General features: G+C 44.9%; 1 protein-coding gene across 1 annotated transcript in view; it reads right to left on the bottom strand.

The window, feature by feature from the left end:
* PLCL1 (phospholipase C-like 1) overlaps positions 1 to 13,532 on the bottom strand; it is a 43,040-nt gene that overhangs the window by 12,824 nt on the left and 16,684 nt on the right. The window contains exon 4 of the mRNA XM_010292160.1: positions 10,470 to 10,579. Coding sequence (XP_010290462.1) covers positions 10,470 to 10,579 — 110 coding nt within the window. The remainder of the gene's footprint in view (positions 1 to 10,469; positions 10,580 to 13,532) is intronic.

Below are 13,532 nucleotides of genomic sequence, written 5' to 3'. Positions count from 1 at the left end.
ACGACGCTGATTCACAACCGAGGAAGACAAAACACCCTGGCAGGCACCATCAGCATCATCTCTACGTGGGCCAGAAGTGGCAACGTGTGCTAGCTGGGGAGGGACGAGGTGAGCACAGAAAACAAATTCTAGGTTGTAAAGTGAATTTACTAAATAATGGAGATAAAAATACAACTGAAATTATTTAAAAATGTAACGTGTCTTTTCAATAATAAGTAACCATGCAATCGATTCTTTCTTCTCATATGTTAAAGGGACATCAGGAATCCTCCAAGTAGCATCAAGAGATAACTGGAGTTAGCTAAGCGATAGCCAGTCCCCTAGTCTAAGAAAAAACATCCATTTTGTGTGTCTCAGCACATGAGAAATACCGTGCTGCTTAACTGACTACCCTGAAACAACATCAACAGTGAATGTAAGGGAGCAAAGGAAAAGACCACCGAGGTCTTCAGTGTCATGAATAAACATCCAGGTGAGGCACCATGGGACACTGCCGACCTGGGAAGGAAAAGGCCTCTCCAAGCCCCTTACTAGTGCCAGGCGCTGGGGCGGGACCGCTGCCAGGGGCACACGGCCAGTGCCACCCCAGGGGCTGGGGAAGGACCTGGAGGAAAGGCTCCTGCCCCTCCAGCACACTGCCTCGCTGCTTGAGCTGCGTGTGGCAGGGCTGGCAGCTCGGCTTGGGTTATAATGCAATCTTTAACACCTCCCAGAGGCAGCTGCTTTTTTTCTTTCTTTCTTTGTTAGTACAGCCATTGACAGATAAAAGCAAGAAATGTGTGAGTTTCCGCTGAAACTTATACTTTCATTACAGCCCTTTTAATTCCTCTGAATGAGTCATGTTGTCAGATTGGCACAAACAAGATTCCCAACCTCCATGTCTTCCAGGTTGTGTTAATTAACTCCACCGTCAGGTACAGCAGTCTTTGATATCCGTGTCTCAGATGAAAATGTCACCATTACAGTGGAGGGGACGGTAGCAGAAATTGCTGAAGTTCCTACACCACTTGTAGTCCCTGCCTTCACTGTCATCTCCTACCCCTTGAAGGAGATGACACTGACCCAGTTTTTACACCCAAGCAATCCTCCTTTAGTGCGGAACCATCTACAAATATTATTCCATCCAGTCATCTTCCTCCCCCCGCCAACTCTTAGTACTACCCATTTTCCATCTCAGTTCTGCTCAGGCACACATACGTGCAGGAGTAGCTCCTTCTCCTCAAAAGATGAGTTCCCTCAAGCAACTTTTAATCCTACCTGCTGATTTTCAAATAACCTCCTCTTTAGGTGATAATCTTGTTACTGCTCAGAGCAGCATTCAGAGAACAAACTCTCTTTGTATTCACACATCATTACCTGAATGTTATTAATTACTTTTCCAGTCGTACAGTCTTTGGACCAGTTGACCCACACCCCTGAGAGAAGCTGGCCTTCACACCCAGGTGTTAAAACCCCTGCCAGGTTGGTAAAAAAAGAGAGATGACAGCAGTGCAGCTGGGGCTCAGGTTGTGACACGGTCTGCCCTGCCAGTGGGCACACAGCAGAGAGCCAGATCCCACACAGCTACCCCAGGGTGATGTCACCACGAACACAGAGCGATAAACTCGTGCAAACCGCATCACAGGTAGAGGCAGCTTTAGACCCATGTGAATTTTAGTCCACATCAAGGATGGGGGAGAATCAGGTGCACAGGTAAGACAAAGAACATGATGGTTCTCCCACTGTTTTAGCACGATTTAGATGATACGCACAATTTGGGTGGTGCAGAGGGAAAGGGGAGCTGAGCCTGGGGAGAAGACACAGGAAAGACTGAGATGACAGTGAGGCACAGAGGGGTATCTGAGACTGGACAGCTGACCAAGCAGGGGGCTGCCCTGAGCAGCCAACCTACATGGGGAGAGAGCTAGGCATCTATTTTGGCAGACTAGTGCTATTTAGATATCCTGACAAGCCTCCACTTGTGATGAGACGCTAAAATTGGTTTTCTACACACAGTACCTCAGCATGCCAATGCTGTCGGGCTCGAAGCCTGTGCCGCTGAGGTGGCCTTGGCAGAAGGGGCACCAGGCACAGCGACCCCACGTGCTCCTGGCCCTGTCTTCCACCACCATTGCTGCAACGTGATGCACCTCACCCTGCACAGCCAGCAGCTTGGCATCAGATCTGTGGCTTTTGGCAATTTGTCTTATCACTCAAAAGAAAAGGCACATCACAAGATTTCTTTCCATCTATCTCTGCCTTATTGTAGTCAAATAAAAGGAAAACAGGCTAAGCAAGATATCACTTGAGGCTTTTCAAACCATCTTTCATTTCTCTAATCTGTTCTTTTTGTCCCAAAGCTACTGTTGTTCTGCAAATATATTTGACGGCACGTCTCACCTCCTATGCATGTACATGCATGTGTGTCTGCAAGCATACAAACCCATCCCAGTGGAATTGAAGGACTAATTTACATCTGAAATGCAGAACTCTGGATTGCAGTACAAAATAAAAAAATAAAATTAAAAAAAAGGTTTGCAACAAAGGAAGGCAGCTCATAGCACTCCTCTTCTGGATGAACATTGGTGACCCTCCATTTTTCGTCTGTCCTACACTTGGGTCCCACAGTGATTGCAAGAGGATCTTGTCCCTAAACCCACTGTTGTGAAACACCTGCAGAAGCAGAGCCCTGGTGCTGAAGCAGGAAGGGGAAAATGAGAAAAATGGCAGAGACCCACATTTCTGCTCAGATTACTCTGGCCATCAGCTCCTTCCCCAAGTGCCAAGTGGCTCTGGGTCCCTGGGTCCCCCGGACACTGGATGTCACCATGGAGAACACACAGCCTCATACCAAGCACCTTCCATGCCAAGTATTTGAGCAGGGCCTAGATCCACAGCAGCTAAATATTCGGTTTGATCCTGCACTCGGGCAGCAGGAGGAGCTACACAGCCTCTCACAGGCCCTACCAGTCCTATCTGCTGTGCACCCAAATAGCTGTTAAAAGGCTGGAGAAAAGTCAGAAAATGGTGTGTGCTCCCTGAATGAACAGAAACTATTAATTGGGCTTGGTCCTGCGGGGACCACGCGAGGTGGGAAGGTGAGTGCTGCTCACCACAAGCACCAGCGCTGCAGGCAGGCAGGTGCAGGTGCATGTGGATCCCTGTGCCTGGATGGTTAAGCACCGACTCTGCCCGATCTGAATGTCTGGACAATCGCTTCTTGCCCGTCAATGAAATGCTCCTGCTGTGCCACTATTGGACAAAAACCCAGGAATAACCGACTAAGACAGGACAAAGTCTCTCCTCTTTGTCAAGCCATCTTGGGACTCCATGCCTTAACACATCTCAGAAATTCACAGCATCATGAAGGAACAAGAACTGTGAACCCGGGTGGTCATTGCTCTCCCTTCCCTCATTAGTCCCTGCTGTTGCCAGCATTTGGTTTTTGCAGATTTAAGATTGCCTGATGGCCTTCATGTATATTTTACACACATGTGAATATTTAATTTGCTCTAAATCCAATTCATGTCTTGAAATTTTCCTCGGTCAAGAAAACAGAAACCTTGTCAGAAACACCATTAGAGCTTCAAAAGCTTGCAGGGAGCAGCCAGGTGCCCAGAGAGGCCATGCTGTACTTGTCTGAGACTGCTCACTACATCCTCCCTGGAGCAACGCTTGGCAGCACGGCTGACAGCCAAGGAGAACGGGATATTCCAGCTGATTAACTGGTACCATTGAGACACTGGGATTACACTGATTTTACCCTGATACATACTGTTGAAGTAACTTGAGAAGCCTCCATCGCCAGACACAACTGAAAAAATCCACCGAGACAAAGCGTCTTTTAAAGAGCTCTGGTTCCTGCCTCTGGGCTTGGGCAAGAAAGACAGAAGCCAGTGCTGTGAGGAGTACGGGGGAGAGCTTGAGGAGGCATTTACCAACCCAATCAGCAGAGAACAGCACTCTGCTACCTAAAAGAAGGGTGCACCTGCCTAATAGTTACAGGGTTTGATTCTGTTGGTTTACAAAATACACTGATCAAAGCAACTTTGCACATGAATCACACACTTTTACCTCCTTATCTTGTAACACAATATCATTTAAAGGACTTGAAATCCCCCTATCCCAGAAAGTCTTGAAACACCTCGCCATAGACAGATGAGCCCTGTAGCATGGCTTGAGGGCCAGGAGCACAGGCTTTGCCCTCCCAGCGAGCTCTGGAGCTGGGAGCCTCCATCACACTCACCACTGCATCCAGAGCATGCAAAGGGCCCAGAAACAAGTTGCACTCCCATGCCACTCCTCCAGACTCTTCACAGGCTCAATAAGGAACAACCTAAACCTATCTCCTTCTTCACCTTTCCCTCTGCTTTTAAATAAACTGCTTCAAGCTAAGCAGGTTTGTATTTGCAACAATGAATGGATGTTGACCTTGCTGGACCTTTTCACCTTCTCTTTAACACCCTCTCAGAAAGCCAGCTGTTTCATGTTATTTTTTTCTTTTTTGTCCTTGAGTTCATGTGTAAGAGACCAACCTGATCTAGTAACTAGATGAATAATTACAGCAGCTCTGCATTTCTTCATATGTTTGTATTATCTGCCATCTCATTAAAGACCGATTGGCTCAGCCAAGGTCAGCTGCAGCTGAGCCAGTCTTGGGGAAAGCAGCAGATCCTTCAAAAGTATCCAGCACACACAATCTGGAAAGGTTTAAAAGTTAGACACACCACTCCGAACTGCATCAACAAAGGAAATGCAAACAACATGGGGACTAAACAGCTGGAGAGGCATTTAACCTCTCCAGAAAAAGAGCCTTTGGGGTAACCACATTCAAAACATATTTATCTAGTGAGATCTGGAGACAAGTAGACACGGAACAATACAATGAGCCCTGCATTGAAAGACAAGCGTGAAGTCTCCATGCCACGCAAACCACTTCTGCTTGCTGCTCTTGCTGGACTACCACTGTCACAAGATGACAGCAAATCACAAGAATTTGTTGCTAAGCCACTATGGCTTATATTTCATATATTTCATCTATTTTTTGCAGTTTCACAAATTGAGCACCGATGTGCTTATGTCCACAGAGATATGCTGGGAAAAGGAGGGAAATAAGATATGAGGAATTTTTCAGGGGGCAGGGGAAAGCACTTTTTTACTTTACTTCTACTTTATTTTCACTTACAGAGAAAGAAATATATGGTACATGGAATGGAGCAGCTTTACGGGCGTCATGAATTCACTGTGCTGTCGCTTAAGACCTAAATAGTGTAAACTGTTGTGCAAATCCTTTGGCAGCAATTGTATCTGGTAGAATATATTGTTACCACTTTGCTTAATTACATGAAATGTCCCCAAGATACTGCTATGCTGCTCTTTTGTCCACTCTGTAGCATGCCACGGAGCAAAGCCATGGTTCTTGCCTAACTACAGGAAAAAGGACTGATGTGAAAAGACCCAAATAAATCTTACTTACAAGATGGTATAGAGCACCGTAGAGTATCCATTAAAAACAGTCTCAGAATGCACTATAATAACCCTTAAGTTAAGGCTGTGAATGGACCTAGTTCTTCCAAAGATCAGCAGTAACTCTGCATGGTACCATTGGCCATAAGATGCTTCAGAATAACAATCACAGACTGATATGTTGCTTTTCTTCCTTAAGAAAACTGATACCTTGTAGTTATGTTAAATTCAGCTCAGTTTAGGTGAAGCCAGAGAAATATATTGCTGTCTGTACATACATCTTTCAGAAATCTGGCTTTCACCTCTCCAAGTGTCCTCAAAGTACACGCCTGGGGCTCTGCTACCCAAGTGAGAGGTCTGGAAGCTGCAGGTCTCCCAAGCAACTGAACATTTATTGTCACAAATGACAGTGATGAAGAAACAGGTCATTTGTGGACATGGTCCTCCAAAAGTGCTATCGGTGTGCAGTTTTGCTGCATAAAACCCCTTACACCAGAGCTAACGTTGATCATGACTACATCATAAAATTGTGTATTGCTCCCCCAGAGAGTAAACAGTATTAGCAATTTAATAATTGTACACCTTCTGCATTCAGCAATCTCCCTCTTTATACATCTAATCAGCCTTAATTTAAATGCAGGATAATTAGCAGATACACTCATGGACAGATGCTGAAACAATCCTTGAAAATTTAACCACTTGACGTCTTCTAGCATGCACTAACAGTTGGAGTCCTAGTAAGACAGAACACACTTACACAGCAGAGGCAAAAATTTTATCACAGGCAACAAAAAAGATTTAAAAAACCATGAATGCATTTCACAGCAGAGACTACATTCAAACATTTGGGTGTTTTCCCTTTCAGTAGAAGACCAAAACAGTAAATGCCATTTTATCTTTGTCTTCCCATGTTTTCTCTCTAAATAAATCAGTATGTTGGTATATTAACTATCTAGATATTTACCATCAACATGGAGGCAAGTATTTGGTTGTATTTTTCCTAGAATTTGTATGTGCTGATCCACTAAAGCACAGATAGCATAGCAGAATATGTCTGCGACCGCCAAAGCACATCCACATGAGAGCAATAAATCTCAACCACAGTCACCACACATGCAAACTTTGCTTGGCTTACTTGCCAGGCTCTCGGAAGTCAGGCGGATCCAAACTTCTTTGCCCAAGTAAACACCTCCTGGTAATCCATGACAGCTTTGACTCAGCAAGGAGAGCGGTTTTGCAGGCTACAAATTTTTTTTTCCCCCCAAACATTCTCAAAAACTAAAGCAGTCATTAAATCTGGTTTGCATGTGTGACAGATGCTGAGAGTGCCTCAGTTACTGGAAGGCACTTGGGCCAAGATCCCACGGGAGGGGCAGATGGAGCGGGCAGAAGGGCCCCAGGAGAGGCAGCAGCCGAGAGGGCTGGGAGCAGACCCAAGCTGGTCCTGCACGCACGCCTCCCATACGTATATGAGCATACCCCACCTGAAAGCCATCTAGTGCTCTACGGCAGCTCTCACGAGGACTCGTTAGCTCAAAGCCAGAACTGCCCTAACCGAGCTCCTCACCTTCTGCCTTACGTGGCCCAGCACGCCGCTCTCGCCGGGCGCAGGCAGGAGGAGCTCGCGCCTGCCTGCAACAGCGGCCACGCGTGCCCGGGAGGAGGTGACCTCGCCAGAGGAAGGCAGCAGAAACACCAGCATCCGCGGAGAAACAAACATAAGCCCACACACCCATGTGAATCCCTTCACTCTGTGAAATGGATAGGCAGCTATATTAAAAAATGGGCAAATATTCACGAAAATTAACTGTGAACTTTTGATGCAAAAGAGGGTCAGCCAAGCCAAGTGGTTTTTCGTGCAAGTTAGGATGAAATGAACGGTTCCTAGCACCATAGACCCTGCGACGTGGTAAACACAAAATTTCTCTTGCTACCTTTACATTTTACTGGCACCTAACTAAACACAGAAAGGAAAGGAAAGGCACAGAGATGGCGGTGCATGGAAATAAAAATGAAAGCGACACTAAATTTGGGATCATAACCATTCCTGTAATGTTGCTGTGAGAACGTGATTCTTCTGTCTATCGTACTGACACTGTGCCTCTCCATTACTGACTGTGTGCCTGACGGTATTTTACATGACATGGGACCAAATAAAAAGATGTGACATCTTAAAAATATGTATATATGTCAAAGCTGACTGTTGCCAAGTTACAATATCCCTGTTCCTACTAACATTTTTATGTTCTGGCGAACAGTTTGCTCTTCTAGCGGGGAATTACTAATATGTAATTAAGTTTATATAAACCAAGGAAGAAAATGACATATTATTTTGATTCATTCTCATTAGGTACCTCTTAAAAGTACCTCAGGGCATTTTTAAACATGAAGAATGCCCACAGTTACGATTTTTATAAAATATACTTTAATCTTGCACGCTGTAACTACTTAATGATTTTGCCAGTAGCAATTTCTTATTGCATCCCCTCTTTGTATTCAAAGCTTACCTATTGCAATGAGTCTTTATAAAGAAATACATTAAATAAATATGCTTTTGCTTCACTAGTCAGGAAAAGACTATTAATCACCTGGCAGGCACAAGCACAACATAATACCTGCTATTGCTCATGGGCACCTCACACAAACTGACTACTACCGCATGATGTAATTGCCTCCCACAACCCCGAGCACACAAAGAGGCTTTCTCCCGTCAGTGTTGTGCCATTCCCTCACCTCATCTACTGTAAAGCAGCTGATGCATTTGCGAGATGTTATGGGCTATTTTTTCCTTTTCTTGCATCACTATACCAACATCTAGTGAAATATATTTGTAGTGACCACCCTGACACTAGACATACAGAGGACACCGATAGCTTGAGTGGTATAGGGCTGTTGGTCTCTCCTCACCAGACCCTACTGGGGAGCACTCACCAGCATAGAAGGGAAAGTCAGTGCCAAACACGAGATGCAGCTGTAACCAGCAACTAGGTTTGTTATGGGCTGGGTCACTGAAATATGGTATTCTTTAAGGAAAAAAAGGTTTAACAGATCAATGACTGACACTCTTGTGTCAGACACCTGAGGTTTGACAACCACATTGCCAGTTGCCTAATGTCATTGCTGAGTTGGATGTCAGTCAGAATGAAAAGGTGTTTCATGTGCATTTATACCTGTGGATAGTTGCCACAAACTCTGTTAATATTTTACTATGTGAGAAAGGTGAAACAGAAGTAGTGGCTTAGAAATGAAACATGTCAATTATTCCTTGACCTTGACTAGATGTTTGAAATGCTTTTCACTATGTTGACAATATGTGCTAGGCAGCAATTATTTTTCATGGGAAATGTTTCTCTGATACCCTACTTGTACCTTCATTAATCATAGGTCACCCTCAGAGGTCTGAACATCTCATTTGACAAACATCTAAAAATGGAAAAGTTTAGAGTAACCCTGAGTGACTCTGAGCACGAGGCAGTTATTTTACCTTACACAGCTAACGGTATTCAGATTAATGTTCAGAACTGCCTAGTGTGGGGTTTTTTTTGTCCTCTTTAGCTATTTGCCTCAATTATGCTGTGTGGAAAAGGTCAGTCCCTTCCATCATGTTTGAATTGGTTGCCTCTTCTGTTCATCAGAGGTCCTATTAACTGAGCCTACACCAACTCCATTGCTCACTTTCCCTCCTTCCCATGGTGAATCAAGGTACACAAGGAACGACAGGTGTCCCCCAGGTCTTCTCTAACCTTTCTCTACTACCAACGGCCCCTCCCACGCATTTTTGTCCCTCAGCTTCTTTGTTCCCAACTCCATTTTTCCCCTTCCTACTCAGGATGTGTTAGTGTTCTTTCCATCTCCACAACACTCGAGCATGCATCTCCTACTACTCTTGCTACCGCTGTTGCATGTTACATTTAGGTGTATACTCGATGAGGATCTTTGTAAAAATTTGTCATCAGCTGGCTCGCCCTGGGATGCCAGTGAAGGGAAAGGCACTGCAGGGTCACAGGGAGATGCTGTCAGACAGGGCAATCTGCTTAATGGTTGCTGGAGGGAGGGAGCAGCAGGGAGAGCATGAGAGGAAAATGAGGATCTTTGTAAAAATTTGTCATCAGCTGGCTCGCCCTGGGATGCCAGTGAAGGGAAAGGCACTGCGGGGTCACAGGGAGAATGCTGTCAGACAGGGCAATCTGCTTAATGGGAGCTGGAGGGAGGGAGCAGCAGGGAGAGCGCGAGAGGAAATCCAAGTGTGATCTATCAGAGCAAGGTGGGAAATGAGCCTGTGAAAGAAGGCGTGAGCTGAATGCTAACAACCTGAACACTTGGCTCAGGCCCTCTCCCTGCTGTCTGCTATGGCTGCATCAGATCATCTCCTCTTTCCATCTTCGTCTGTCCCTGGGTAACTTGTCCCAGGCTCAGACATCCAGCTACTGCAGCAATTTGTGGCTGGTCAGTGACAAACCAGTAGCTAAAGCCTGGTGAGCAACGGGGCTCACTGAGAAGCGTGTCTCTGCGCAGCCAGGATGGAGGGATTTTCATCCCTCCCTTTTTTAGCTGTTTGGATAATGCTCCACTTTTCAAAACATAACCCTGACATTTCTGCAGGATCTACAATATTCCTCATGTTTTTTCATGAAACTCCCCCCAGCCCCATCCCTTCCCAAAGAGATGCTCTAGTCCTTGTTTTACAAAACTAGCATCTGAGACACAGTGACAGACAGGTCACATTCAGGGTGTATGGAGCAGAACTGACAACCAAAAGCAGGTGCCTGGACATACAAACCACAAGCTATCTTTCCTCTTTTGTTCATTCTCTTCCACAGCTTCCAAACCAGAGGTGTAATTAGATAAATATTGTAATTAAATAAGTATTTCATAAATCTCAATAATTTGGGCTAATTTATACATCCCATTAAAACAAAATATTGCTTCAGTATTAGTAAGACAGTACAAATAGATGACCTAATAGAGCAAAGGTTTGCTTATAGAGTTAATAGGAGTCACAAGGTGGTGTTTTCTGTGCTTACCTTCAGTACTGTGATGTTCCATGCAAAACTCTCAATGGCTTTACTTAATTTTCTTCCTTTCAAACCTTCCTTTGTCCCCAGGTTATGAAGCTCTTCATGGAATTCCATTCCTAAAAATACAGATTGCTACATCACCCCGTGCATGACTGATTTCCCCTATAAAAACTTCAGTAAGCATTTTCAGTCTTGCAGCTGGTACTTCCTACAATTTCCTTTCTGTGCTACCCCCCCTTCCCTGTTAGGACCCCAACCTGGAGAGCATCTTCCAGAATAAAAGGGTCATGTGCAATCTTGCTGTTGTGCTTCCATTTTGTATGAAACTCTCCTTTCCAGTGCTGGGGTCCCACAGAGGCACGTGCCTAGTCCCTGCACAAACACGGCTTCAGTGCTTCTTCTTGCAATCTGCATTGCTGGCAATATTGCAACAAAAGGCAATCGCTTGTCACTCTCCTTGAATAGATGATTTTGTACCTTGGAAGGCAGTCTCACAGACATGCAAGATACCTGTTCAGCACAGCAAATACAGACTCAAATGCACAGCTCCTCATTAATCTTAATGACAGTCATACAGAAAAGCCCTTGTACTTCACAATCATAAATTATGTCAGAAACACATACCGCTAATCACAGGATTGCTATTCCTGCAGCCTGGAGAACTGAGACTTCCAACCACAGCCCTGGGAATTGTTACATTTCATTGCTAGTTTCTGTGGCAAATGTCTGCAAATCTGTTGCTGGATACAAGAATTCAGGAAAACTGGGAGCAGATTAAAAACCTTAATGAGTCCAATTAGCCCAACAATTCCATGAGATTTGCGCTGTGTATGCAAATGTTTCTCTGAGTCTGGTGTGGATTAAGAGACAAAATGGGGAGAGCGCTGCCTCTGTTCCCTTAATTTATACCTTACAAAGGCCAAATTGGCACTAAATCACTCCAAAATGCCGGAAGCCTATCCTGGCTGAAGAAACCAAGTTCCACCTCCAGTTGTTTCATACCTTTTTTCCACCTCCCCTAATGTTTTAAGACAAATATCGCTCACAAATTTGAGCTTCATTGAAATGACATCAAAGAAATGTCCATCGAGAGAACACCTGCAGGGAATAGATGCAGAGGGCTGCTTAGCAGGTTGCTGAAGGAGTTGGTCCTCTGACAGCCCAAGGCACTTGGTGTAGCTTGCCTGAAGTACTCCTGGAAGACTAACAATAGGCTTCCTCTTGCAATGCACAGACTCCAGGGGCTCGATAACAGTGAGGCAGTTCAACCCCACACAGTGCGATATTTCTCTACTGTTTATTTTCTAAAACTTTGCCCACTCACAAGTTTTGCGCGTCTAGAGTAACAGAGCTCCTGCAGCATGTCCTTTGGCAATCAGTCTACGTTACTGCACCCCAAGCAAGATTCCCCTGCAGGCATGCCTCATGTCAACAGACTTACAGATCATTTCAATTCAGTAAGTAAAAGAAAACCTTCAAATGACTCACTTTGTCCTCCAAAAAAATATGAAGGCTAATGCTGCTCAGCTCCACTTGGACAGCCCTGCCTTTATGCAGCATACTTGTAGTTATTTTTCCCTCTGGACCTCACCTTCCCCACCTGTAACTTGGAGACAGTGCTGCCCTAGAGAGAGGGAGCCACAAACATTTGTTAGGCTGCGGGTGGAAGCAGCAATGAAACATTTAGCAGTTTGGTCCTCCAAGCTGCTGCTGACCATGGCTGAGACTGCACTTGAAAAAAAAAAACCAAACCCAGCCACCTGAGAAGTCATCTGGGGGAGTGGGCAGGACCTCATGGCACAGGGAGCCCGGACCAAAACAGGCTGAGCTGTGAAGCGGAGATCTAGGTGGAAAAAAATGTTCAAAGGGAGCAGGACTGAGGTGAGGCGAAGGGCAGTGTCACAGGCAGTTGTACCTCTTGACACCTCTCTGAGTGCTTCACCTTGTCACATTGAAAATGTTATTTAACAATTTGCCTGGGTAACATTTGCAACAAACTAATTGGCAATTGAATGTGGTGAGGGATCCTCTCCCCCTACACCGTTCCTCTATGTCTAAATGCTGAGACTTCAGAAGAGCACTTCATATCTCTCCAGCCTTCTTCTCAATCAGAAATGCTATTTTACTGCTAACAAAGCAAAACAAATGAAAACAGAAGTAGATACAGCAGCAAAGAGAACAAACTTGAGAAATTAATCTTTTTGCTGGGGGAAGGAAGGAGAGGGGAACTTCATGAAACTCTGGACATCAGCGTGGTGGCATGGTCCTGCACTGTGTTCTCTGCACACATCTCCAGCTCTCTGCTTACAAAGACGCCAGCGCTCAGGCAAGTGTCGCGGATTCTGTGCACAGAGCAGAGTGGGCAGAAAGCTGACTGATGCTACTGAAAGTCTGCATGATTTAGTGCAAAATATTGTTCTTAAATTATACCATCTAGAAAGACCCCTGGTACTGTATTGTCCTGTCACTGCCCCATTCCTAAACCCTCTGCACCTGATGAAGGCTTTGGGCTGAAGATATTTATGCTGCTTATGCAGATACACAGAAGCCAAGGCATGACAGAAAAAGAGGCCCATGAAATCCAGCAAGACATAACTGCTTGCCTTTCCTCCCTTTGCTACCACAGCACCAGCATGGCTCCAGAGCTCTGAATTTCAAAGGGCAAGGAGTAGGTGCCACCCTGCTCTTGCACCAGATAAAAATCAGTTAAAGATTCACTACAAAACATCAGTTTCATTCATTATTTAGATTTAATAGAAGCAAATGGCTATAGCCTGCATCACTTGCCAACTCCAAAAATGCCTATCAGAAACAACAGTATTTATGATTGTTTTTGTCCCAGAAGACTATGCCTAAGAACACAAATTAAATGCAGTAGCAAGCGTTTGCATTAGTGACCTTCAAGGCTTGCTACAGGTTAGGAAATGTGCAGCTCTACAACTAAACGAACTGAAAACAGATTTTATATCTGCAGTATAAACCCCTAATAGAAATATACTGCATGTATTTATTCAGCATGGTTTCTGATACATGAAAGCTGATGAATTTAGTTGTAGAGGACTACCACCA

This window comes from Phaethon lepturus, unplaced genomic scaffold, assembly GCF_000687285.1.
Source record: "Phaethon lepturus isolate BGI_N335 unplaced genomic scaffold, ASM68728v1 scaffold6198, whole genome shotgun sequence".
Taxonomy (NCBI): domain Eukaryota; kingdom Metazoa; phylum Chordata; class Aves; order Phaethontiformes; family Phaethontidae; genus Phaethon; species Phaethon lepturus.
Note: the sequence above shows the minus strand (reverse complement) of the source record. Positions and strands in the feature narration are given on the sequence as shown.